Below are 27,795 nucleotides of genomic sequence, written 5' to 3' on the forward strand. Positions count from 1 at the left end.
GACAGGCCCTGAGAGGCGCCGCCTCCATGTTGCCATAAAAGGATGCCTTGGCCGGACGCGGCCAGCAATCGAACCGCGGCGAACCTCTTTCCCTTCCCGGTGCTCTTCATATGGTGCGTTGACTTCCTCCGTCGCTGTTAAAGCGGAGCTATCATGGCGGAGCGCGCACAGCAGCCCCCGGCCAAGCGGCTCTGCTGTAGACCGGGATACAATGCGACGTGTAGACAAGGCCAACGGGCCGCGGGGTCGCCGTGCGGCGGCTCCGCGGCCGCTCACGGCGACTCGAGCCGGAGCCCGGAAACTCTCCTGGACATAGCGGCGAGGAGGGTCGCGGAGAAGTGGCCGTTTCAGCGGGTGGAGGAGCGCTTCGAGCGGATCCCGGAGCCCGTCCAGAGGCGGATCGTGTACTGGTCTTTCCCGAGGAGCGAGCGAGAGATCTGTATGTACTCGTCGTTCAACACCGACGAGGAGGAGATGGGAAGTAGCGGGGAGAGCGGCGACGAGACGCGGCTGCCGTTCCGACGGGGCATCGGTCTGCTGGAGAGCGGCTGCGTGGACAACGTACTGCAAGTCGGTGAGTGGCGGCGAGCGCTCCGGAGCTCAGATTGGACCTTTATAAACGATCCACCGAACACTGAACAAAATAAGAGCCGCAGTGAAGCGCTGTGTATGTGAATAAGCAGAATAACAGCAGCACATAAAGTGACAACAAAGGGGAAGCGGTGAGGCCACAGACAACAGCGACAATGGGCTTTAAATCTGCAGGCGCATTAATGAGAATGAGCGACTGGGGCATTTAAAGCCCGTTTGGCTTGGGGCAGTTTGAATGTGAAATGTAGGGTAACTATAAAGCTTTCATAAAGGCAGGGCTGCTTTTTTTCCTCACACAAAGACAAGTTGCGTTTAAAATCAATCTGCTTTAACAAAAGAGGGATTCCCACCTCGCAGTTCATTGAGAAACTTTGACTGAATGAATGTGCCGGAGCTGGTCGGAGGCTAAAATGTGACATTCATCTGTGATACATGTTCTTAAAGTGCTCAGATTAGGGTAGTTACTTAATTTATAGGGGTGATGTAAAATAAATGGATATTGTTTCTGTTATAATAAAAGGTTAGCAGCGTTAAAGCCTGGTTGTCCTGTTCAACATTACAAATCACACATGAGACAGTAGAAACACAGCCTGACCTTTTTTTTACTTTTAAAAAGATTACACAAAGCTGTTGAGTAATATGGGAAGTGCTTTTGCGCTGGGCTGGGTCTCAACCGACACACATTGCATTTGAATGAATGTTCTGTGGCACAGTTGAGAAAGACCGGTGATGAATAATTGTACATGCATGTTGAGTCCTCGCCAGGCTGCGTGCAGATTGATCAGCGGACGCATTGTGCTGCACAGACAGGCTAATGCATGTGAACCAGTCAACTGGAAAGAAGTTTGTTATTGTGAAAAAATTGGGATTAAGGGGATCGTTGCTGGTGTGTTTGCTTTTGTGTGTGTGTGTGTGTGTGTGTGTGTGTGTGTGTGTGTGTGTGTGTGTGTGTGTGTGTGTGTGAAACAGGAACACACATCTGTGTACGTGTGCTGAGGGAATGGTTCCTTGTGCACTGTGACTTTTCCGCAGCAGCACCAAGAAGCTTTTGCCCTGAAATGTGGTTTTATGTCGTTAGGTTGCATTCGGGTGCGTTCCAGGCAGCACAGCCCCTCTTTGAGATTTTAATTGCGCGCCACACATATCAAATACCCAGGCTTCCTATTGTGAGTTTGGCACTTTGTTCCCATTTTCATGTTCATTTGTGTCCTTCAAGCTTCCTGTCTCCCCGAAAGGGACGGCAGACAAAAGCATCTTTTCACTCCCTTCTTAAGTAGAAGAGATTTGGAAGGAGGAAGCATATTGAGCACAATGATTCTTTTCTCAAAATGGGCAATGCTTCACACCAATCTGCAGCCAATTGTTCTGTGTGTGTTCGTAATCAGGAGGTGGGGGGAGAGATGAACTGAGTGAGAGCCCGCATATGTGACGATGATGAAGACGACGATGATGGTAGTTCTGAGCCTTTGTCCCGCCGTGGTCAGCCAGGAGTCTGTGAATGTGTTGCAGTCTGTCACCTTTGAGCCGGGACACCTTCGCAGGGAGCTCCGAGCTCTGTAATCCCATTACTGTGCATGGTTAATTTGAATTGTAATGCAATCTGAACACTTGAGTTGCTGCGTGATCCATCCCCCTCTTTCCTCACCCCCTGCCTTCCTCCCTCCCTCACTTTTAAAGGGATTCATTGGGGCTTTGTGTATTCACTGAAGGGCCACAGGGAGTACACACACTTGTTCACAACACACTTACTCCATCCTCTGTCCTGCTAAAAACGAGAGGCCTATATATTCCCACATATTGGGGAATGTTTCTGTAGCAAAGGAACTAAATCTGGGTTGTTATTCCTCTGAGTGTGGGGAGGGGGCTTGAGCTGCATGCTTACAAAGAGAAATAACAGTAGTGTGTACACACACACACTCATATAGGGAGGATTTCTTGGCTGATTGCATCCTAGCCTGGAATTTGCTGGAAAAATAGAGCCAAGAAGTGATAAATAAAAGATGTAATCTCCCCACGTGTGGGCTGCACCAGAGCTGGGAGGTTTTCTCACAGCAGACCTTGAGGAAATGAATTGGCACACATTTGCCGAGACGCCCCCTCCTCTCCTACCTAGCCCACAACAAACCCTCACTGGCAATCAGGCCGCAGATAAAGAGGCTGCAGCTTCTCGAGTTTAGGCTCAGAGTTTGAACAATTCCCGGACTTTAGGCAACAGCATCATAGTTTGTTTAAATGTTACTGAGCGTTGGGCTGGACAAAGTTCTAGTGACACAAAATATATAAGTATAACTAATGTCTTCCACTGCTTCAGATGCACATTTGAGTTAGCAGCGTTAAATTAAGCAAGCAATATTAAATTAACTAGTGTGTGGATTTACACCCTTTCTTTCTTACCTGATAGTGAACTGACTGACTGATCTTAGGGAAATTTTACACGTTAACAATCAGTCAATAAAATACTTTTCTGTTCAAACCGCTGGTGCAGCAGTGCTGATTATTATCACTTCATAAAAGATGGAAAATGTGGCTGTGTTTACAAACGGTAAATGACACAGAATTGGTTTATGAATTAGTGTCTATAATTAAGTTAAGCAGTAAGATATTGCCAGATAATGCTGTTTTCTATACAGTTACCTATTTCTCTGATCTTCACTGACCACTGCTGCCAGTCAGTCCCACTTACCCAGACCAAATCAGCATCCTCCCTCTCTGAGGAGGACCGCGTCCTCTGGCGTGAGGTCACTTCAGAGTGAGTTTCACACGGAGAAGCAGCTGAGAACACCAAAGCCTTTCATCTAATTTAGTTTGGGCTCCGGGGACTGGATAACAGAAATGCATCCTGTGTGCAGACACAGTGACTCCTGCTCATCACAGTCGAAACCAAGCAGCCGAACCTAGTGTTACGATGATCAGCAAAGTGTCACGACTGAAATCTGTGGCGTATAAGATGCGCAGATATTTAGCAGAAGCTTTGGTAACAACAAACATGGCACAGGTGAACCCTCAGCCTGAAGCTTAAGGCTGTTGAGCCCTTTATGCAGAACTTACTGACATTTGTTTATAATGCTGAACAAGCTTCAGTTGTTTCTGAAGCACTTTGTTTGTTGTAAGGTTATTTATTAATAATGACAGGAAGCAGAGCTCTCTGCTTCAGCTTGATAATACAGCAGCAGCTTTTTGTCATTTTAAACTGCAACTGACTATTGTCAGTTGAACTGCTGATCATTAATTGAATGTGTAATTCTGTGTTTCTATAAAATATAAAACTCTTCTGTTTAATTTCCGAGGGCTCAGGTTTATGTCTTCAAATGATGCTTCGCAGCAAAGTTCCAAATTTATCTCTCTCATTTGAACTTTCAGTGTTCATAGCAAAAAGCCTTTGGTATGAAGCAGACAATGGGTTTAGAGGATTTGTTAGAACGCTGTCTCTTCCCGCTGCCTGTGAATACAACAGTTTGGACTGAGCATAAACAGCAGAGATGGATGAACGTGCCCAGTCTGTCTGCAGCCACGTTACCAGTGCTTTATTCTGTCACAGCGATGCTATTCGTGCTAGCATGCTCAGAATGATGGATTGTGTTACACAGTGATGTAAAGGCGTTGACGTGGAGCAGGTCCTACACATCAGCATGTGTGGCGATGGTGAAGTATAGGTTTGTGCTGATGTGTAGGCTTCAGTTATCAGTTGAAGTATAGGCTGCAGTGTTTATGTTCGCTGAGCCTGGTGATTTTAGTCAAGGTCTACATTAGGAACAAGGAAAACATTACAGATGTAAACTGATGTCCTTTCTATATTTATATATGGTGAGAAAAAATGTGTTGTAATGTGTGTTTTTCCTACTTAAGTCAAGTTTAAGCTGCTTGCGCTTCACACGTAGGTTGATAGGATTTCTCTCCAGCTCATCTTCCATCTGCTCCATTGGGTCAAATGTCACAGAAACATCAATGCTGTCTGTATTCAGTGTGTTGTTGATGGGAAAAGGGGAATTCCTTTCTTCTCCTTCCTCCGTTTACCTACAGGATTAGCTGGGAATTAAATTAACTCAGGAAAAGCAGGAATGCCTGTTGCAGTCAACAGTCACATTCACTGCTGATTTGTTGATTAATGCACACATGTTCACAGTCAGAACCGGGACAAAGGCTGGAGCCAGTGAATAATTGCTATTTGAGTTGACTACAAGTAAATCATTTGTTAACAAAATGTTACTAAAGAGTAAAGCCAGTGACTAAACAGGCATCTTCAGATTACTGTAATATTTGTTCCTTTCATAATGTATTAAAGGACGATCACAAAGTACACAAGTATTAACATTCTGTTTAATCGACTTCAGTGTTAAAGTTACGTAGAGCGTTAATATATGGATAAACTGAAAACAAACTAGTTACGGGTCATTTACTGTAATCTTATAAATTTACACTAAAACAATTGGACCCTCAAGTTATTTACATTACACTTACATTATTAAGTTAGCTACAAATTATAGCATCTGTAATTTGAGAAATCAGATCAATAATATAAATAAATACTATTAACCCATTAGCATGAGTGTGAACAGTTTAGTCTTTTCTGTCTCATATTCCAGATATAACTCGGTTGACATCAACATCAGTGTCATTTTGTACACTGGAGTGCAGAATTTGAGACGGAGTCCTCAAGTCTATCACAGCCCTGTTGCTTCATACACAGAGTGCTGATAGGCAGCGATAGGGGACTGTCGGTGCCGCCAGTGCAGCCCAGCAGCAAATTACCCAAGGTCCAGCGTATCTGCACTTTCCCCGCAACGTATCGGCTTCTATTCAAGACGTCTGTCGCGGTAGTCATGTGTGAAGCTGGCTTTGGGTCCGCTGCAGGCTCCGCATAGCGTCACCACACAGTGAAATCTCGCCGGGCCTCTCGGCTGCATTTCTGTCTTTGTTGGAATGAGACCAACCGGATTCCGGCCAAAACGTTGCCTGTTCTGCCCGGGAAAGAACGTCCTGACTCGCTGACCATGAGGCGCCGAGTGCTTCTGCAAATGTTACTCCCTCTGTCGTCATCGTGACAAAAGATTGCAAAAAAGTACATGGCGTCATAAGGAAAGGGTGGTACATTTCTATCATCACCCTTATGTTGCTTTCATTATTATTAGAAAGTTAACTCATGTAGTTTGCTAGTTTAGGTCAGTGGTTCCCAACATATGGGTCACGCTATTATTTTCACATTTTTCATTCTACTGCAATTGAGCTGATTACAGACTGTATTTTTGCAGGCTTCGTACTCGCTGACCCTCCACCATCGCTCTCATCTGCAATTTTATGAACAATCAATGAATCATTACGCACCTGCTGAATGATGCAGACTGCAGAGCGTTCGTACATGCTATAAGAACGCTCGGCCTTTTAGGTTGTTGATCAGCATTAATGGCGTATGCATAGCACCTCGACTACTCCGGCTCTGCAAGATCGATTTTTATTGGAGCAACATCGGGCGCACGCTTTCAAACAAACACTCGACTGGGTTTTACAGAGAATGGCTATTGGCAAGAGCTGCCATTTTGATAAATGGGTTTACAGTTACCGTGACTGCACTTGTATAAAAATTAGAAAAAGAATTACAAGAGTTGCTAAGATAGGATGAGATACGATTTATTCATTCCACGACGGGGAAATTCAGAATATAGATGTTGATGTTCTGCAGCGTAGTCAGATTTAGTTGAGCTGTTGCTAGTTGAAGTCCTGCCCTTTTTCAATAGAGGTCGCTTGGGTAATGTCATCTTGGATGATTTTGTTTTTTAGTTAACATTTAGTCCACTATAATGTAAAATGTTTAAAATTAACCATAATTCTTTCAAAAACGAATCAGTCACCCGCTCCAAACAGCCCATCGCTTTGTTCCTGATCTGTATTCCTCTGCTGTATTCTCTCTTCATTAACCTTCAGCTGGAGGAGAGAGGAGGGGATGGAGCAGAGAGGTGGATGGAGGAGGGGGGGACTGGTTTACCTTTGTCTGCCCTCAGTCAACCTGATAAATCCTGTTATAGTCCGACTGGCACGTAGCTTGTCCAACATGTCCTCCAGTCCACACGTGGACGACTGTCCTTATTCATCTGTTTGTCACTAAACACCACGGCACACAAGCATCCAGCAGAAATCTGATGTCCAGGTTCCACTTTCAGATCGGGTGTAGGAATGTTCAGGACTTCAGCCATTGCAACCACTATTGTCCTTATCAGTTAATGCCGGTTGGAGCTCGTGTGTGATGCCCTCCTTATCTTTGTCATTTAGATGATAAGTAAGAATGTACTGTACAAGGGCAAGAATGAAACATGAACAGAGTTAGAATTAGGAATGTTCACAGTTAACTGACGTGCACATGCACTTCGCCTGCATTGGCCTAAACTGAGGGGAGCTCTCTGAAATCCCACACTGCCTCAACAAGTCAAAGCCTGCCGCCATCCTCACCTCACGGGAACCCTGGGCCTCATGAGGTGGTCTCTGAAGAGGAGTGCCCTTCGGACCTCCACTCTGCAAACACGGCACTTCAGTTAATAACAAGTGCTTTTCAGACATATTAGCATTGCTCTTTTTTTCTTCCCAGAGAAACATTGCAGATCATCACCTCTGCTGATGTACTCGTTCTTTCCGATTCTCACAGAAAAGAGGCTCCAACCACCCACAGAAAAAAACAAAATAAAGTGTTTGCTTAAGGGCCTGTGGTGAGTGGTGCAGGCAGGATGAAGAGCCAGAGCTTTTGTCTTTGCAGAGCAGGCGGCTCACCTCCCCCAGCCTGAGCGTTATTTAGAAGCTGCTTATGAGCAACGCTTACCTTTTAATGGGAACTTAAAGGTGTCATCCATCAGAGGCTGTTACCTTACAGCTCACAGCCGAGGCATGCTTAAAGAAGACGGATGTGTCTCCCGTCTCCTCGGCTCACACAAAAGAAACGCATTAAAGCAGTTAAACAGATGTGCACACAATAACCTCAGTGTTTTGTCACCCAACAGCTGAAACTGTGGATTGTGTGACTCCGCCGTGGTTGTGCAAATTAAAAATGTGTAGCATCGACACAGCACCAAATCTGTTAAACCCGTATCACTGCGGAGGTGGCTTCGGTATCTCCGTTCAAGGAACCCCCATGGAAACTGCTGACATGTCTCTGAGCAAACGCGTGAAATGTCAGTCAAGTGTTAGAGCAGTAAAAGCCCCTTCAGTCACATTATTCACCGTCTTCATCACCTGATTTATCAGTTTACTTTTAAATGTTGCGTCGCCTCTTTTTCTTTTGCATTCAGGTGCTTCCTGGTTTTAAATTTCCCTATGAAAACATAGTCAGCCAGGGTAAAGTGGCACCAGCCTGACTGGACGACGTGTGAGGAGTACGGATCTATTCTGGCTGTATCGTCAGCCTGTGTGAAAACCGACGATAGCTGTAGAGTTGCCCACGAGTGAGTTGTGTTGATGACATCATCTTGTGATTCTATGTCATGTCCCGTGCGCTCTGCAGACAATGACTGGGATGCTCCTGTTACGCCTTTTGACCCATGTAAACTCAGAGCTTTCACACATACAGACTTTAGTTTGTTCAAATCGGACTCAAGTCTGTTTTTTTTGTCTAGGTGCAGTTCGATTTGTCTGGTGAGAACAATAGAATCAAGACTGACACAAGTGGTGGTCTCAGATTCTGGTGTGATCCTCCTGTTGAAGGAAGTGAAGCAAACCAAAACAGGATATATTGCTAAACCTTCCACTCCTAAACGTCACAGCAGCAGTATGTTTTGTTAGTGTTCTGGTAAATGATATGATTCTTGGTAAAATGGGTTCTTTCTCCTCTCTCTGACATCTTTTATTCTACACTTAAACCATTCATTTGTTGCTGTGAAGCCGGAGAAGGGCTCAGGAGGGTTTTAGGATCAGGGCGGCACATACAGTACAAGACGCTTCCCTGCATGTGAAGCTGCTGCCATCTGTTCCCACTGACTGTTCGCCAGCGTGCGTTAGGCCCAGGGAGAGAATTGCAGCGTTTGCTTAGTCAAATTCACAAAGTGCCTACACTGTCATGTAAACCCACTAAAACGCCCACTCATTTGCACGTGATCTACAACCATTCACTTCCTCCTTTCAGCTCTGCTCAGGGGATCCTCCTGTCGCTTTCAGTTTATTATACTCCCTCTTTGCATCATCCACCTTTGTGTCTCTTGTTATCTGTAATAACAAGCAAATGATCTTGTTCGCCTGGTCCGGCAGTAGCTGCAGGCCTTTTCCCCAACCTGCGGCTTTAACTCAGACGTGCCCCTGCTTCCAAATGAGTGCTTCGACAAGTATAGCGTGTTGAAATTTAGACCGGTGAAACCAGGTTTAAAGGCACATCCTGAAACATTGGGTTAGATAGACACTTGAACAGCCTTGAGTACAAGCACATTGTCTGCATGACTTCATAGTTTGTTGAAATCTAATCATTGCTGATAAAATTCTCGGTAATTCTAATGGCTGGAAATGACTTAGTCACTACTTTAATATTAAATAAAGGAAGCTTATGTCAGACAGGGCTTTCTTCTAGCTTCACCACTGACTGTGGCTTTTATGTATCGTATCCAATGTAATAATCTCTAAATGAAACACAACTGACTCGTTGGCAGAAACTAAAAAACAGAAACCTTAGAGATTACACAAGCTCTCACAAGCCCGGAACATCAGACGGTATGTTCCTGCACATACAGGTCATGCCTGGCATGCGTGTACACGTTGGGCCATTGTTTTTATCTGCTACAGATGAGTAATGTCAGTATGTGAGCGATGGAAAGGGGATGCACTAGTGTTGACTGGGCTTTAAAGCCGTTTGTACCTGGGAGGGGCTATTCAATCCAAGGAGCACGGTAGCTAAAGGCTCTGCCTCCCATTCTACATGTAGAAACTCTTGACACCACATGTAGATCAATGCTGAGAGGGTTCTGATGGCAGCAGAAGTAGCTATGAGGTCTCTAAGATAAGATGGAGCTGCATCTTTCAGTGCTTTGTAAGCGAGGAGAAGAATTTTGTATTCTATCCTAGATTTTACAGGAAATAGGAAAAGAGATCACATTTCTCCTACATTAGCTTCTAAGTCCAGTCAGACTGTGAACTGAAGGCCTTTAAAACAGTTACTGGGACAAACAATGAGTACTTGGCCATATTACTAGGAATTAGAGACTGCATCCAAAGTGAGATGAACGCCATCTCTTCAGCCAATGATTTCCCCAAAAATCTATTACAAAGCCCATATAGTTTGCTGGACACTACCTAGAACTGAGGGAACGATGATCAAACAAATGCTTAGTCTGCACAAAAACGACTTCACTGATATTTTTCTACATTTAACTAGATGCTTCTGCTGCATCTGCTTTTAGAATCATAGCAGCTTATGGAGAATTAACTAGATTTCTTAGGTGGTTCATTGTATAAATGTGTGTTTTTTTACAAACTAATTAACGTAAAAAAATAGTTGCGTGAAAATAGTTCACTCATCAGTTTATCAGCTTATTGTTGCTGCTCTAGTCGGGTCTTAGTCACCTCAGTGGGGATAAACTGCACTTGTTCAGGCTTGAGTTTAAGGACGTGCTGCTCACTAAGCGGCCCCAGAACTTAAAAACCCAGGGTTTTTATCAGCTCATCAACAGTCAAGTCAAGCTGTATGTTGTGTATGCGTGTTTGTTGAGTAACTACACCAACGACATACTCTGGGTTTATCTTTGTCTGTCTGTCTGTCTGGGCGCTGCTGTTTAACTGTCAGTGTAACGTAATGCCATTAGGAGAAAAGAATAGTTTCCTACAGCGTCATGGAGGAGGAGGAGCCGTCGCTGTCAAAACAGGATGCAGCTCGCATCTTATCGTGGCAGAGCATCAAACCAGATTTACACACCCTCAGCCTCTGGTCTGTTTGGGCCAAACAGACAATACAGCTTGCTCAACGTTTCAGGGAAGGTGTGACTGGGCTGGTGGATAACCGATACTATAATCTATCTGAACCCTCGCTACCAGTTGCTCCTTCTCTGTTTGTAGACACGTCGTTTATATTATTATTTTGGTTTCTCCCGCATCTGCTGTCTGTGCAGCTCATGTATGATCCTTATTCATTTCTCTTTATAACAGAAAAGAGCTAGAAGAGTTGAACTAGATAGTACAGGAGTTTGATGAGAATGAACTTAGTCTCAAATGATTGAGATGCTAAAACATTGACATTCAGCCTTTAGGTTCTTGCATTACATTTGTAGTCTCACCTTTTATATTTATATGTATGCAAACGTTAAGTGTGACCAGTGTGAAGAGTCTCTCACAGGAAAGCATAAGGCCTCTCACGTGTGACTGTGAATTCAATCCTACCGCTTTACGTGGCCCAGTGACTCTCTGGGTCATTAGGATGCACATGTTCGTAGAACTTAGGATGGTGAAGCAGTCAAATGCAAAGTCATTAGAACGTTCTATCAGCCGTCCTGCCCACAGGCTGCCGCTGCAGCAGTTTCACCACATGCTCTCATCTGAAACCACACGCGCCTCACAACAGTGTTGTCAGGCTGCTTGTGACCTCAAGGAAGAAACTTTTGGTAGTTTAGAGGTCAAAGGTCACAGTGGGTCTCATACAGTGCAGCATAGTGTGCAGCATAGCGTGGACCGGCACGGGTCTTCCCTCGCATTAGTGTTGGTTAATTTGCATGAAATATCACCACACTCATGTTCAGCTAACATTTTAGAGCTCAATACCTCCTACACTTTCAGCTCAATGGCACAGGGCGGAATATTCCATAGTGCTGGGGTTGCGAGTCGGCCCTAAATATCTTGTAAAGCTCTGAAAGCTGCAGCCTTGTCACTGGGACACGTTAGTTGTTTGCTTACTGTAGTAATAAATCTTCATGTTTAGTGTCAACTTTTAGTTCTCGTGCTGCTATTGCTGACATCAGCTGGTCTCCACATGAGGGATGGAGTCACTCTGCATAGTCGGCACTAAATACATTGTATTAGTCGTGTTTATTTCACAGCAGCCAGTTTCCTAACATGCTCTACATTCTATGTTTAATTGTGTAAACCTCAGTGACTTCCTTCTGATGTCAGAGGAGAGCTCTATAGAGCGCGGCACGAAACGACTAAATGATCGTTAAGAACATTGAAACATTGAAGTTTAATTGAAATATTGCCTCTACAAATGAATAGAATCTTCCGGACTAACTGCGTCTGAGCACTGCTCGTGCTGCGGTCTCAGGAGGGACGTGGTGACATTAAGATGAAAACAGCTGGAGTTGCACCACAACGCTTCTTACGGGACCTGGAGAACCATTCAGGGCGGTGAGAGTTAACGCGAGCTGCTCGGAGCCAGGTCCTTCCCATCGCACCCTGCCTTCTGGTTATTTTGGTCACTGTCTTAAGATGTGATCAAAGATGGTGTCAATAATTTAGTAGCTTTAACTTACCTTCGTCTTCATTTTTATTTAGTTCCTTTGAATGCGACTGAGTTTCTTATTTTGCTTTTAGCTTAATGTCTTTATTTAAAGGGGTAGTTCAGCACTTTAGGAAGTGTGTTCGAGGCACGATACAGTTAGCTTAGCTTAGTATTACTCCATTCACCCATCATTACCAATACACTCCAGTATTAATATACATAAACTAATTAGATATTGGTGGGTAAATGGGCATAGTGGATTTTTATGGCTGGACCACCTGTGTTCCGTTCTCCTCTGCAGCAGATACTTCTCTCGTGCGCATGATTGAGGATATTAGTAGCTATCGCTGTCAAGATTTAATAAACTGCAGTCAGACCGAGGTGTAAGCAACGACTAAGAGCTTTTATTTGATTCGATTTGTGTCCGTCTGGGGTTCCGGGGCTCAGCGGCAGCGGCAGCGGCTCTGTGGAGACTCCCTGGGCTGCATCTCCAGAATGGGAACAAATGCATTTAGAGAGGAGAGGCACTGGCTGGTCTGCTGATGGTCCTCAGAGGCTAAACAAATGACTTTCACTCAGCACATTGGGAACGCAGCACTCACACAAATGCTTTTAAATGCGAGGGTGAAACGCAGAAAGGAGGAAATCCTCCTCTGTCCCCAGAAGCTTGACAAACCTCTGATGGCCATTATTCGTCTTTACAACTCTTTTGACGTAGAAATGCGGAGAGGTTGAGATTCTGTCTGAAAGGCAGAAAGGCTTAAACACACGTATATGTCGTACTGTGTGTAGTAAGTATCACCCAGACAGAACGATCAGTCACCAGGTGGGAGTCCCTCTCTTGGGTCGCGCTCTCGTGTTTGTTTCAGTGGTCCATTAAAACCGAGGCTGAATTACTAAGTAACTTCCCCGTGGACTCAGAACCGCTCAGTCAGCTGCAGGAAGTGTCCTGAGGCTCCAACCTCTGCTCAGATACAACCTGCGCCCTGCAATTCATTTTACAAGTACTATTTAAGCGATCACAGCTGGTTCCCATGTTCATGCAGCTTTTGATGTAAACTCACTAGCTTTGGGTTTTACTTTGTACCTGTGACTGAACCGTTCTCTCGCATGTGACACTTGCCTCCATCTCCTCTCATCTTCTATCAGTTTGGGCTTTGATGGCTGTTTTTCATAATCGGTTAGCGCTGCCGCTTTCTGCTCGGCTGTAAACCCCCGAGAACGCGCACGTCTACAGTTAAGAGGCTCATCTGAGTCATTCCTCTGAGCGCAGAGACCAGTTTCCTCTCTCTGTTCGATTCGGAACCAGACGGACCTCGTTGGAGCCCGAGTGGCAGCAATTAGACGCACACTTATTCCACAGTCACGCTTTTATTAGGCTGGAAGATGACCACAGTGCCCCAGCGGCCTCGCTGCTCTTTTCCTGTCTGAGTGACGAGGCCACTTGCAACTTGTGAGGGCATCAGAGGAGTTTCTGTCCGCCTGCTCAAACAGGACTTTTTCCCTCCTTGAAGTATTTCAGTGAAGTTTGTAATTAGAGGAAGAAGATCATAACTGGCTCATTAATTCCTTCATTCTTCCACCACAGTGTTGTTGATGTGTCTGAGCGTGTACGCTGAGCATTGATTAGTGTGTTCATACTGTAAGAAGCTGGTCCCTGTTGCTTAAGAGGGACACAGATTGACCCAGTTAAGTCAAATCCTCACTGACCTCATTTCCAGTTTGCACGGAGCCACAGCAGCGACTGTTTCCCTCCACGCTCCACGCCGGGTTAAAGGCAACAGGATCTCAAACCTAGTTGACCGTTCCCTAAAGCCTTAAAGAAAGAAGCAGCGTTGTGTATTCACGTCGCTGTCCCACATTTGTGGTTGTGTGTGTGTTTGTGGTTGATGTACATCGTCTTAGTGGTCACTTTCTGGCTCTTGTGGTTTTGTTATGTCATGGTTGGTTTAAATCTCGTGCATGTTTCTTTTTAGTTTAAATACACCTCCTAACTTCTTTACCAAGTGTTCCTAATTGGGTTGCTTTGAGTTTACTTGGGGTAACCTTCTTATATCTCGTCTCTTTTGGTTCATTTTGTGTCTGCCTGCCTTTGCACACCTTTAAATTGATTCTTTAACCTTTGTAACAAGGTATATTGTCGTTGAGACATACATATGGGCCCCCTGATGACTGGGCCCCTGGACTTGTGCCCTGCAATTAAATATAAAGATTTAATTAGGTGAAAACTGCAGAAATCCAGTTTCACATAATTGAAATGCATTACCATGGCAACGACCGGCCCAATCAATGGCCAGGGGGCGTTTTCATTCTACACACGGTGGAGTCGCAGGAATCGGTCATCCTCAGCAACAACACCATAAACTTCTGTAGGAGCTACTGGAGGCTGGTCTGAAACCAGTCATGGAGGACAGATGGTTATCAGCACGCCACAGTCCCTGACTGGTTGTTTACATCCCTCTCCTGCAGCCCCAGAGGTGCCTCTGCATCTCCACGGGTGACAGATTAGCTTCCTCATTGTCATCAGAAGTGCACTCACAAAGACAAAGCGCACCTTGGCTGAGAAGCTCTCACCACGGCTGAGTGGCCGCCGGCTTTGGCTGAGCCGACTCCATGGCTGGCCGGTGTGCAGGCTTGTGTTTAATGTAGCAAGGCTAAGGGGGAGGAGGAAGGAAGGGGGGGGGGTGGGTGGGTCTGCCTTTTGTGTGCTGGGTATGCCTGGGTATGAGGGCTTTGGCCACATAGCTGAGAATGACCCCCTGCAGCCACAGTTCCACTGGGCGACGTTGCAGGTCTCCTGAGGCCGAGCTCAGCGGGGAGCTGAGCTGCTGCTCTTTCACAGGCCACAAAAAACACTCCCCCTGTCTTTAGCCCCTCCTCGCTGACTCCTACAGAGGCGGCTTAAGTCTTAATTGGGTGAAGTGATAAACCCTGGTGTCGCTGGAGGGAGTACAAAAGATATTAGAAGGTAATAAAGAGGCTTTAGTTTGACAAGGAGGCATCTTGAATGTGTTGCAGGCTGCTGGAATCTGAATATTTATTTTAGAATGAATTATTTTGCCAGACAGTATATTTACATTTAGAGCCGTCATGGGGATCGATGCAGAAGCCAGTTAGAGCAGAACCAGGACCGCTGCTGCTGCTTTCATTTACCAACTGCTGCCGTGTGGTTCAATATGTGCATGCAGGTTTGATGGGCTTTTGTAGGTGCATTGCGTTCTCATGTAAAAGTAATCCAATCGAATTTGGTGTTTGGTTATTTGGGTAAAGTGTCGGGAGTGAAGGAGTTAAGTTTGGTTGCTAAGCTGAGCACAGAGCTGGATTATGCAAGCTGTGAAACACACACACACACACACACACACACACACACACACACACACACACACACACACACAGGAAGTGCATTACAGAGTGCTGAGCTCAGGGCTCTGGCTCGCTGCCAAGCACACACTCCTCACACTCAGCTGAGGGCATACCGATTTTTCCTGCCTCCTCCTCCTCCCGCAGTTACTCTCTCTTTCTCTCTGACGTCACTGGTTCAGCTGCAGGCCAGGCTCGACTGGGGCAGGGCCACGGAGCGGGGAGAGAGAGAGAGAGAGAGAGAGAGAGAGAGAGAGAGAGAGAGAGAGAGAGAGAGAGAGAGAGAGAGCGCGAGTGAGCGAGCCGAAGACAGGATGTGGACTTGTGGCGGAGCAGAGAGCGAGCTGGTGTGTCCTTTCTGCACGGCAGGAAAAGCAGCAGTAACAACTCAAACGGCGTTTTCGCTATTTCTATATAGGTTTCGCTCTCAGATATCGTCTGGTTCTGCTTCCGCCCCTTCTGTTTTCGCTCCGTTCGGTATCGCACCGCTCCACCACAGACGCAAACACCTACTGTTTACAACGGTCTTCCACCCAGCGGTGGGGAGATGTGTGTCAGCCATGTGGCAGCTGAAAACAGGCTCTGTTCAGACAATGGCACAGGATCCAGGTGGACGGTGTGCGTCTCGGCACACAAGAAAACTGCTAAACTCTAAAATCGCGAATCCGTTTTATGTAAATGGAAACAAACGCACACAAGTCGATGAGGAACATTTGAGTGAAATGTTCCCTCGCTGAGTTCAGCATCACATCATCGCCTTCATGTGGTTCCAGACATTTGCATTGGTTTGTTTATAAACTTCACACCTCTTATGGTTGGAAGATGATGACGATGACTTCACAGTAAAGAAAACCACAGTCTCTCCTGAGCCTTCGATGCGTCTGTGTGGAAGAAACACAGCTGTTTCGCTGGGGCTGTGAAACTTGAGTGTGGAACCGGAGCTTGTTTCCCCATTGGTGACAATCTACGGGTAAAGACAGAAAGTCACAAAAACATCCACTGAAGAAGTGCTGCGTGAGCTTTTCTGTGGCTTCTTGCTGGACATCAGAAGTTGATGAAAATGACCCATCTCCTGATCATTGTTTTTGTTCCTGTTCTAAACTGAACAAACTACAGTATTCGATGAGTGAAGTGTTGCTGTTAACCCACTAACCCAGTCACACACACACTTCTGGTAATTATCGAAGAATTGCACTCATAATGACTGAGCTGCACAGTCATCTGGAGCCATCGCCCGTCTCCTCTGGACTGATGCAATGTTCAGCCCGCGTGTTGTGATACGGCACAGGTCGAAGGTCTTTCTGTCTTAATATTTGGCCATGGCTTTGATTGTGTTATGTTTCATACAGCTTCACCGGTTCAAATAACCAATGTGTGTAAAGTGATGTTTGCATCTCCACAGAAAAACGCTACTTTATCACAATATGCGTTAATACAATACTGTCAGAAAATTTTCCTGGTAAATACATATCATACCAGATGCTGAAGGGTCTGATCGCTGAGCATGTTGTGTGTGTGGAGACTCTATTGTCCATCTATGAAAGTTAAGCTTCATAGTTGAACCAAACTGCAGGCAAGAACCAATCCTATTAGAGCGTGCACAGTAGAAATTTGTACAGATGCAAAGACAGAAATGACAGATGAATAACAAGTCTTTTCTGTTCCTCTTCAGGGTTTCACCTCAGCGGCACAGTAAGAGAACCTGCCACGTCCTCCGAGCCGGAGCTGCTCTTCAGCGTCAGCGTCAGCTTCGACCGATGCAAAATCACAGCTGTGACCTGCAGCTGCGGCAACAAGGACATTTTCTACTGCGCCCACGTCGTCGCGCTCGCTCTCTACCGAATACGAAAGCCGGAGCAGGTCAAGCTCCGCCTGCCCATCTCGGAGACTCTCTTCCAGATGAACCGGGACCAGCTGCAGAAGTTCGTCCAGTATCTGATCACCGTCCACCACACGGAGGTTCTGCCCACGGCACAGAAGCTGGCCGATGAAATACTGTCGCAGAACTCTGAAATCAACCAGGTCCACGGTGAGTGGAGCCGTTGTCAAACGTGTCCGTGAACGCATCGCGTGTGAAAACTGGATGAAGCAGCGTGGTTACAGTAAATGTACAACGTATCGCCCACTCACTAAACCTGTTAATAACCAGACATATTTAACTTTGCGTGCTCGTTGGAATAAGACCAGTGCACCTGAACGCACCACAGGGCTTGTCGCGGCCTGCTGAGGAACACGGAGGCCGTTGGTTGCAAACTGCCTGTCATACCAACGTGGAGAATACGTTATTAGTGATGATAATTAGAAGTGGTATGCAGTAATATGAGTTCTTGGTGCACTTGGATAGATGTTTATTTTGCTGATTAGATAATGGATGTAAAACGCTAAAAGGTAATTCCTCCCAACCATTTCCCCAAAGAAATGTGAAATAACTGATAACCTTCTGATCAGTGTTTTAGTTTCTCTTAGTTCTTATGTGTCTTTGTCTGTGTCCCTTATTCAGGTTTACATGTACATAGTTTTCCAGTTGCAACATATTATGATTATTCCGAAACCTAATCTGATTGTGTACAGTGGTATGAATACTGCATCCATGTGGGTAGACGTCTGCTTTGCAGCTGGTGCAGAGTAGTCGCTTTCCTGCAGCGCCAAGCTTCGGGTCGGGCCATTTTTCCCTGTCAGTGATGGATTTAATCCCCAGTGACACGTGTTTAGAGTTAAAATGTGGGATGAGCCTTTCACTCGTACACTGGTTTGATATTGATCAGTGTTTATGCTGAGCCAGCAGAGCATTAATGCATCATTGCTGAAGGTGAATTATATGCTGATGCAGGTTCATTCACTTCTGCTCCTCCCTGAGAAGATTTCTAAAAGTGAAACTCATCTTTATTTGCTGCTACTTTTAAAGGTTTTCTGCAAAGAATCTGAACTTTTTCTTTGTGGTTGTACGTTTGAGTAGCAAACTGGACTTTGTTGGTGATCTAGTTCTGTTCTGTTGCTCGGTGCAGGAGCTCCTGATCCGACGGCGGGGGCCAGCGTGGATGATGAGAACTGTTGGCATCTGGACGAGGAACAGGTTCAGGAACAGGTCAAGCAGTTTCTCTCGCAGGGCGTATACTACGGGTCGGGAAAGCAGCTCAACTTACTGTTTAGCAAGGTAACAGCACCACTCTAGACTCTCTGCTGTTTTCTAAACCGTAGCAGCATTACCATCATTTACCCACAATGCCCCTGTGTCTGCTCCCTGCAGGTGAGAGAGATGTTGAAGATGAGGGACTCCAACGGCGCTCGCATGTTATCACTGATCACAGAGCAGTTCATGGGAGACCCCAGGCTGGTGGTGTTCAGTCAACCGGGAACTGGCATGAGTGACAAGTACAGACAGCTGTGGGACGAACTAGGTACAAACACAGGATGGCTTTACAGTGTGCAAGTCAAGCTTGTCAAACTGTGTGTGTGTGTGTGTGTGTGTGTGTGTGTGTGTGTGTGTGTGTGTGTGTGTGTGTGTGTGTGTGTGTGTGTGTGTGTGTGTGTGTGTGTGTGTGTGTGTGTTGTGCGTGCACAAAGTTGCATATATGCAGACATGTGTAAAACAGGAAACACAATATGATAGATTTTTTCTGGTATTTACAGTCTATTGTGACAAAATGACTACATTATGACTGAAATTACAACAGCTGCAGAAGAACTTATTTAACTGGCTTCACTAATCCTTAATTTAATTACCTTCACATTGTTTTCATAGTCCCCAGGGGATGAATCTTTGAAAATTGGTGCAGACATTCATGGTCATTGATTCTTTAGAGGTTCCGCATTATAAAAATATGTTTTCTCTCATCATTTTGACTTTTGATTTTTTCATAACTTAACATCTTCTTTGTTTCTTTTAAACCAAAAAGAAACAAAGAGAAAGCTGAAGCGAACGCATCACATTTCCCAGGAACTGAATTACCTTTGATTATTGAGCACAGGCTTGCTTCGGTACAGGATGTAGCAATGGGCCAGGGCCACCTCTGCCCACCCTTTGTAGTCAACTTTTATTCTTACTCCAAAATAACACAACATCACTTCGGATATCTTTCTTCTCCCTCCGGTATCTGGAAAGTTGGTGCTTTGCGTTTCGTCACTCGTCTCTCCTCCTTGTTGTCCTTCTCTGCAGCCTTTAACAAAGACACCGTCCCATCCCCCAGTCAGCACTCCCTCCCCCACCCACTCCCTCCTCAACTCTCCTTTCCATCCTTCCTCACTTTATCTCCTTCTCACCGTTTTATTTTGTCCTTTATCCTTGGACATATTCATTGTTCTGTTGTCACATCAGGTACTCACCCCAGTGTTTCAGTCAGTTGTCAGTAGATGCATAGAATCATGATGAAGTGATGATCTAACGGCTCATTTTAATGGTGTGTTTGTGTGTAGGGGCCCTGTGGACGTGCATCGTGCTGAACCCTCACATTAAACCCGAGCAGAAAGCATTATGGCTCCGACAGCTTCGCAAGTGGAGCAGTGTGGACGTCTGTCCCTTGGAGGATGATCACAATGGCAACGAGCTGACCAACGATCTGCTTGAGGCCCACCCAGTCAACCCAGGTGAGATGACACCCATCTGAAGCAGGGACGTCACCTGCTTTTATTAAGTTAGATTCTTCTGCAAGTCTGTTTTTTTTCTCAGATCTGCTGCTAGTCACTAGCACCCACCGATAGCTGTGGACTTGTGCTTTTTAGTGCAGAGCTTAGTTCTGTTCAGACACCTTGTTTGTTTGTTTTTTTTGAGAGTAGAATACTGAAGTAGCAAAGACCCATTCCTGTTTGCAGATAAATAAGTATGATTGTGATAATGAAAAAGGTTTAATGTGAAATAATTGTTTATTAGAAAAAACGTAAAAAAAGGTCATATCAAAGCAGAAATGATGCATGAATTGTGAAGACGAAATTGCATGTACAGTGTTTCCAAGCATCTGTTACCTCAGTTGACAGGCAGCTCAATACGCTTTGTGCCCGTTCCTCATTTGTCTCAGATTTACTGACCCGGCCTCACCGGACTCTGTTTACGCGAGCAATCGAGGCCTGCGACCTGCACTGGCAGGACCCCCACCTGCAGCACATCATCACCGAGGACCACTACACAAACTACTGTTACCATGACAACCTCAACAGCTCCCTCTTTGACACCCGGGGGTGGCCCCTGTGGCACGGTGAGGCAGCAGGACGCATGTGGTTGTGAAGACAGATTGAAAGGACAGCCACAGGAAATGAAGTGTTTTTTTTGCGTATGTGTCTCCACAGAGCACGTCCCCACAGCGTGTGCACGCGTGGACGCCCTCAGATCCCACGGTTACCCCAAGGAAGCACTCAGGCTGGCCATCGCCATAGTCAACACGCTGAAGAGGCAACAGCAGAAGCACCTGGAGTACTTCCGCACTCACAAAAAAGGTTCGTTCATCTTCCACCAGTGTTTTTCAGTTTTGAGGAGTGAGTATAAATGCATCACTAACAGTACGTGTGTTACTGCAGAGCTACTTCATAAAGGTGTAACATCCATCACCAATCCGGAGGGCTGGGTGGGCCACCCGCTGGACCCCATCGGCACCCTGTTCAGGACCCTGATGGAGATCGGTGGGGGCAGCGAGGACGGGGCCGCAGCTTCAGGTACACATACATCCAGATACACAGTGGTTAGTGTTGACCACATACTATACTGGGAGCACCTCAGGCCGGCCTCTTTACCTTAACCTTTACCAAATACTATACTAAGACAGACTGAGTCAGTGCTCAAGACCTACAGTACTAATTCACCAATCTTCAATCACACGTATCTGGAACATCGTCTTCCTGTCAGAGCTGCAATCAGCAGCGATGACATACATGCTGTTTGGCCTCCAGTTATCCTCCAATAACAGCTTATGAATAAGAAATGTAGCAAGAAAAACACTCCAATTAAAACGCATTAATTATGCAGACAACTCAGTGAGACGGATTTCAACATACTGTAGCTGGAAAAGAGAGACGTACGGAATATCAGGATTGTTTACTCTCCCGGGATAAACTACGAGGTCTGAGGACATCATTAAGCCATTAAAACACATGATTAGCATCCTCAGGAGAACACACACTGTGAAGAAGGAACACTCGAGTGAACAAATAGATCAATACTTTTATCAATACTTGGCCCAAAGGGAACATTTTCCTCCATGCGTCCTCTCTCAGGAGGGAGGAGAATCAGTGGCATTTTAGTGGATCTTTAGTTCTGAAGCTCTCAAAAGGGTTTCAGTGCAGCGCATTTAGGGCAGGGCTCAGGGTATTTCCTGGAGAAAAAAACAAAAATCAGAAAACAAAACAATTTGTCCAAGAGCCGCTGGGCCGCTCCATCTCCAACGCCCGTCTTCTGTGACCTGCAGGCTCCCTGGGTCCAGGTAGGAGGCCGGTGCAATGTCTCCTGGAGGAAGGAGAGTCGTTCCTGTCGCTGGCGGTGGAGGCGGCTCTGATAGGGTTGGGGCAGCAGAGGGCGATGCCAGACAGCCTCTACTCCCAGGAGAAGTTCTGTCGCAACCAAGAGCATCTCCTGGCAAAACTTCAAGAAGTCGGTTCGGACTCGTTGGTGAAGATCATCCGGAGACAAGCTGTTTACCTGCTAGAGGGTGAGACCCAGTCCTCAATAACGATACATTATATCGGACACTTGTTTGTTTTTTAGTTATTTTATATTGACAAACAAGTAAATCGGTCTTATACATTCATGCAGATTCTCAGCTATGACAGTTTCAAGGCAGATTTATTTGTCTGTAAAACTAGAAACTAATTTAGAAAAATACGTCATATTTTAGTAAAGTAAAGTAAGTAAATTAATTCGTGGGAGATGTTGATTCACAAACTAGATTTTCCCAGAAAGAGCTGATTATTGCAACTTCTCTTTAGGTCATGTTCAGGGTCACCTGATATTTCAGGATGTTTCTGTATCGTCCCTGCACATTTTCCCTTTTAGACAGACATATCAGCCTTAATTATCTCATGCGCAGTGACACAGTTTGCACATTGATGTGTCTCCAGGTTGACTTTGTGCAGACTGAACTGATCTTTAAGTGCCTGTGTTGTCTGTTGTTTTTCCAGCTGGTCCCTACAGTGGTCTGGGGGAAATAATCCACAGAGAAAGCGTCCCCATGCAGACGTTTGCCAAATATCTCTTCAACTCGCTGCTACCTCATGATGTCGAACTGGCGTATAAAATTGCACTGAGAGCCATGAGGTGAGCTGAAGCTCCCGTCTCTTTGGAGCGATAGCAATGTGAGGAAAAAGGACGAGAGAAGCAGTTTTAGGAAGCAAGGAGCGCAGTTTAATGGCAAAACCTAATTTTGTTGCAATATCCACTAAATAATTCAACAGTGCTGAAACCGAGTTTTAGAAAATGAGTGAATAATAAATATATGCTGTTGTGACCTCCACGGGTGGAAGCGTAACTTTATTTCCTCTCGCCCAGATTAAATCCCTTTGGTTTTGAGGAAATGTAAATCTTGAATTACAATAAAGGAATAATGTGTTTAGTGGGAGGAGGGACTATTTTAAAGCTAAAGGTTTAAGCTGGTAACTTGCCTTCATCAACGGTGTCTAATCAAGCTTTTCTCTGCCCTCAGGCTGCTGGTCCTCGACACCAGGGCCTCCGGTGACCCTAACCATATAGTGAGGTCGGTGGTGTCCAGCCACTACCCTCGCTGGTATGTTCTCAACCACATAGAAGTACAACAGTGTGTGCTGGCCTCCACCATGCTCACTGCTGCTAAAGGTACAAACACACACACGTTGCCAAACTGACAAAGGCAAGTTTTGCAGTGCATCATGACAAATCTGACCATTTTCTCTGAAGTCTAAAAATAATCTGTTGTTGTTTTTTTCACCTTTTTTTTTTCCTGCTCGTGCTTGTTGTTTTGCCATAACTATAAGATGGATTATTTTAGAATAAAAGAACCACATTGACATTCAGCTAAACATTTTAGCTGCCTTTGCCAGAGGTTGTTACACAACGTACATTCAGCAGACAAACACGTCAATCACATCCTTCCATTGTGTTAATTCATTTCAAATCATGTGCCTTTTTCTTGTGTTGGACTGTTTCAAAGAATGGAAAAATACTATATGATTTGTAAAAGTAAAAACATGTGGTTATTCCCCGCATTAAAAGGTCTTTTCAATAGGAGGTACAGCTTAAGGGCTCTGAATACTTCCAATCCTCATAACCCACACATTGCTGTGTCAGTGAATGTCTCGCACAGATAAAGCCAATGTAAAGAAATGCCAATTATTTGACCTCTGCCTGTTGTACGTCCAGGTGATGCACGTAGGCTCCAAATAGTGTTAGAGTCCATCCAGAAGAACATCCACTCCTCAACCCACATCTTCAAACTGGCCCAGGATGCCTTCAAAATCGCCACTCTCATGGACAGCCTGCCCGACATCACGCTGCTCAAAGTCTCCCTGGAGCTGGGCCTTCAGGTAAACGCAGTAGTTCACCGCAACACAAGCAAATCCGTCTCACACAGGCAGACGCCTCACGCAGACATCATCTCTTGTCTCACAGGTGATGCGAATGACCCTGTCTGCCTTGAACTGGCGGAGGAGAGAAATGGTGCGATGGCTCGTCACATGTGCGACAGAAGTTGGTAAGTCGGTTTAATTCGGCCAGTTATTGAACGCTGCGTAGTAAAGTCTCTATCCAGCAAAAATGAAAATGGGTCAAAGATGCTAGAGCTGGGTTCATAAATCATTTAGTTTAAATATTTAAAACTGACTTTATTTGAAAGTGGCTATATGCTGCATAGAGGATCTTAATAAATTTGGACAGATGTTTTTAAGCCAGAATTAGTGTACTGAAAGACACCAGGTCAGGTTCACAGGGACACGCAAGGATTTCACAGGCCTCTCAGCAGGAAGGACCAGCAGGGTGGTGATTATAGAGGACTGCTGGGATGGTTAAGTCCACCTTATGTTTGGACTTGGCTGCTGAAACCCAGAGGCTGATTTCCCTGAAATGGACGGGACCTGTGTCCACAGGGGGAAAAAACCTCCTCCCACGTGATCTGTTGTGAATGAAGAGGACTGAAAAGTCCCTGTGAGCAGTGTGAATGGATCCACTGAGAAGTGGGGCCAGAGCATATGATCAGAATATCCTGGCCTGAGCCTGGAACATCAAAACATCAAGCAGGACGTGCTCTTTTCCACATCTAACCCTTTCTCTTTTTTCTGTCTAGGTGTGTTTGCGCTGGACAGCATCATGCAGACCTGGTTCACCCTCTTCACGCCTACTGAAGCCACCAGCGTTGTGGCCAGCACCGTGATGTCCAACAGCACCATCGTTCGGATGAACCTGGACTGCCACCAGCAGGAGAACCTGGCCAACTCGGCCCGCACCCTCGCCCTGCAGTGCGCCATGAAGGACCCCCAGAACTGCGCCCTCTCCGCCCTCACGCTGTGCGAGAAGGACCACATCGCCTTCGAGACTGCCTATCAGATTGTACTGGACGCCGCTGCCACGGGAATGAACTACACGCAGCTGTTCACGATAGCGCGCTACATGGAGCACCGCGGCTACCCCATGCGGGCCTACAAGCTAGCCACGTTAGCCATGGCGCACCTGAACCTCAGCTACAACCAGGACACGCACCCGGCCATCAATGACGTGCTGTGGGCGTGCGCCCTCAGCCACTCGCTGGGGAAGAACGAGCTGGCGGCCGTCATCCCCCTGGTGGTGAAGAGCGTGAAGTGCGCCACGGTCTTGTCGGACATTTTGCGGCGGTGCACGCTGACGACGCCGGGCATGGTGGCGCTGCACAGCCGCAGGAACTCGGGGAAGCTGATGTCTCTGGACAAGGCGCCGCTCAGGCAGCTGCTGGACGCCACGATCGGGGCCTACATCAACACCACACACTCTCGGCTGACGCACATCAGCCCGCGCCACTACAGCGAGTTCATCGAGTTCCTTAGTAAAGCCAGGGAGACGTTCCTGATGGCGCACGACGGACACATCCAGTTCACACAGTTCATAGACAACCTGAAACAGATCTACAAGGGCAAGAAGAAGCTCATGATGCTTGTCAGAGAAAGATTTGGTTGAAAACAGGGAGATTTCAAATAAATCTAATTGCCTTTTATTTTACTTGATTCCTATAATTTAGGACAATGACCTGAAGGAGTAATTAAACACGTTATGAGGTAAAAGGCTCCAAAAATGCAGCACCGATGAAGAAACTACCTTCTGGCTTCAATGTTTCGATGCCTAATGAAGGATAAGAAATAAGCTATCAAACAAATTGGCAGAAAAATTCCTATAAATTGGTCAACTGTAAGGCATCGACATAGGTTTCAACAGTTCTAGCTATAGAATTATAAGTGAGCAGCCCAAGATTATAGGAATGACAAGTAAAATGTATTAAGGTCAAGTTTAAAAGGAAGGAGAGAGCAGTGTGTGTTAGCCTTTATGCGTACGAGCGTAAGCACCACTGACGATACACTGTATGATCCAGTGGCACATTGTCCACCTCCTCCTCCTTCTTCCCTCAGTCAATGTTCACAGCCTCAAAAAAAAGACACACGGCTTTAAACCAAATGGAGAAGCTCCATCTGAAGTGACGAGTACCTCTGTAAAGGATCCAGCTTTACGTCCAGTCCTCACGTGTGCTCAGCGCAGGAACGGGACCGGGTCCATTTGTTTCTGCCGCCTTCGGGCTGATCGTTCCGGCTTCGCAGTGTTGTCTCAGACGTTCCTATGCTTATTTTACACACGTTTGTCACGGGAACACAGGCGCGCACCGTGCTCGCTAGAAACTGGCAACCGTCAATATACATTCTCAGGGATTTCTCTTTAAAAAGGCAAACAAGAGAACAAAAGCATTTTATTGTCTTGTATATATGAAAGTATATGTCTGAATATTAAAAAATGTATATGTTAACTAATTTATGACAGAATATTCTATGTAAGGCACAATACTTGAAGCTGCAGTACCTGGTTTTAGAAACAAGAGAAACATATCAGAAGGACTTCAGAAAGTTTGCCTTGCGTTGCACCAGGGCGCAGTTCAACGTCTGGGTTGGATCTGCAGACACAGTCTCTCCCCAACATGAACGTGCTTTGAGGATTGTGGAAGCGGGACAAAGACAAGTCTGTGGAGGCAGAGCAACATTTACGTCATTCGGTCACAAAGCAGCGCCTCTGACATCGGCTGCGTAGGACTCAGTTGGATGGCATTTTCTTTTAGGATTTTGATGGTTTCAGGCTCATGTTTTGGAAACTTTCCCCATAATTGGATTACTAATTGTATTTTGCTGTTTGCTGCTTAGGATACTTCACAGAAAGACTGTTGCAATTATAGCGGAAACATGAAGAATGTGTTCGTCAATGCTTCATTTCGCAGGTCTATAAATTCCAAATTATTTTTTATACCATTAACGTGGACACAGAGGAAAGCAGCTGAGCTACACATGCCAGGCATGAAATTAAGCACAAATTGGGTTTTTAGTAAGAATAATTCTTAATTTCCTTAAGTTTAAATTGAACATGAAAATCTTAGAATTCTGAAGTATTATATCTCAAATGTTCACCTTTTTACTCTGCAGCCTTTGAAAGTTACTGTTTTTTATATTTCAGATTCGCCTTGACAATAAAAAACACAAGATATTAGTATTAAAGCTTTTGATTCCAAAAAAAAATAAATCACCATTTACTCAGCAGTATATGAAAAAAAGCTCCTTTCTCTTTTTCCAGCTGCAACAATAAAGTGATTCATGCATCATTTCACTACCTCGTATAATGTATTTTGGGGATAATTCCATAATTTTCAACAATGTGGAGATTTGATTATTTTGTAAATAATCATAACGTTAACTCAAATAGATGCTGTATATTGAATATCCTAGTTGTGATTAAGCTTGGTTGATTTCAGCAACAAAAACAGCAAATTTAGGAAATTATGAGCAGAGTTTCCGGGACCTGTAGCTGGAAAATCCAGGCTTCCTAAAACAGTTCTAAGCTGTAGGTCTGGTTTGTTTTGTTTAACTTGTCTTTTATTTTCATTTCTCTTCTTGAACTCTCTCGATAATTCCTCACACGAGAACAGCCTTTTCTTGCCTTGTCTTAATGCTTTAAAGTAACCAAATGGGAGTTTCAACTACCAAACGTTTTTCCACATGCATCAATTGTAGTGTCTTAATTTTTAGCTGAGCTCCGTCTGTATTCTGTGCTTTAAAAGCTCATTTCATGTGTTTTCCAGTCTTGTCGGTAGCTCTTTGTTTTTTTTTAGAGACAATGCTTTTATTTATTATGTTAGGTAAATGATTGTACAACCACGTCAACATGCTCATGAAGTTGAAACTAGGATTTGATACACTGATCAGTTTATTTATGTAACTAAATCACTGTTTTATAAACTTGTTAATAAATCAACTTTTTCTTTTGATTAAAATAGATTTTTTGAGAGGAT

The 27,795-nt window shown here is 45.2% G+C and overlaps 1 protein-coding gene across 1 annotated transcript; it reads left to right on the top strand.

Annotated features, from left to right (window-relative positions):
* Nucleotides 1–28: 28 nt before the first annotated feature.
* zswim6 (zinc finger, SWIM-type containing 6) lies at nt 29–27,794 on the top strand. Its single transcript, XM_029169400.3, has 14 exons — nt 29–574; nt 17,010–17,366; nt 18,343–18,491; nt 18,585–18,735; nt 19,751–19,921; nt 20,350–20,526; nt 20,618–20,764; nt 20,846–20,980; nt 21,730–21,969; nt 22,439–22,574; nt 22,960–23,108; nt 23,652–23,815; nt 23,901–23,982; nt 24,571–27,794. Exons 1-14 carry the CDS (start codon nt 154–156, stop codon nt 25,431–25,433), a joined length of 3,342 nt encoding a protein of 1,113 aa, XP_029025233.1. The 5' UTR covers nt 29–153; the 3' UTR covers nt 25,434–27,794.
* Nucleotide 27,795: the final 1 nt, after the last annotated feature.

Source organism: Betta splendens, chromosome 12 (assembly GCF_900634795.4).
Source record: "Betta splendens chromosome 12, fBetSpl5.4, whole genome shotgun sequence".
Classification (NCBI taxonomy): Eukaryota; Metazoa; Chordata; class Actinopteri; order Anabantiformes; family Osphronemidae; genus Betta; species Betta splendens.

What these genes read in the sequence shown, in the direction of transcription:
- zswim6 (XM_029169400.3), top strand. Translation starts at nt 154, where the DNA reads ATGGCGGAGCGCGCACAGCAGCCCCCGGCCAAGCGGCTCTGCTGTAGA. An exon ending in GGCCCACCCAGTCAACCCAG is followed by an intron (nt 19,922 to 20,349) that starts GTGAGATGACAC and finishes CATTTGTCTCAG; the next exon opens with ATTTACTGACCCGGCCTCAC. An exon ending in AGCTGTTTACCTGCTAGAGG is followed by an intron (nt 21,970 to 22,438) that starts GTGAGACCCAGT and finishes TTGTTTTTCCAG; the next exon opens with CTGGTCCCTACAGTGGTCTG.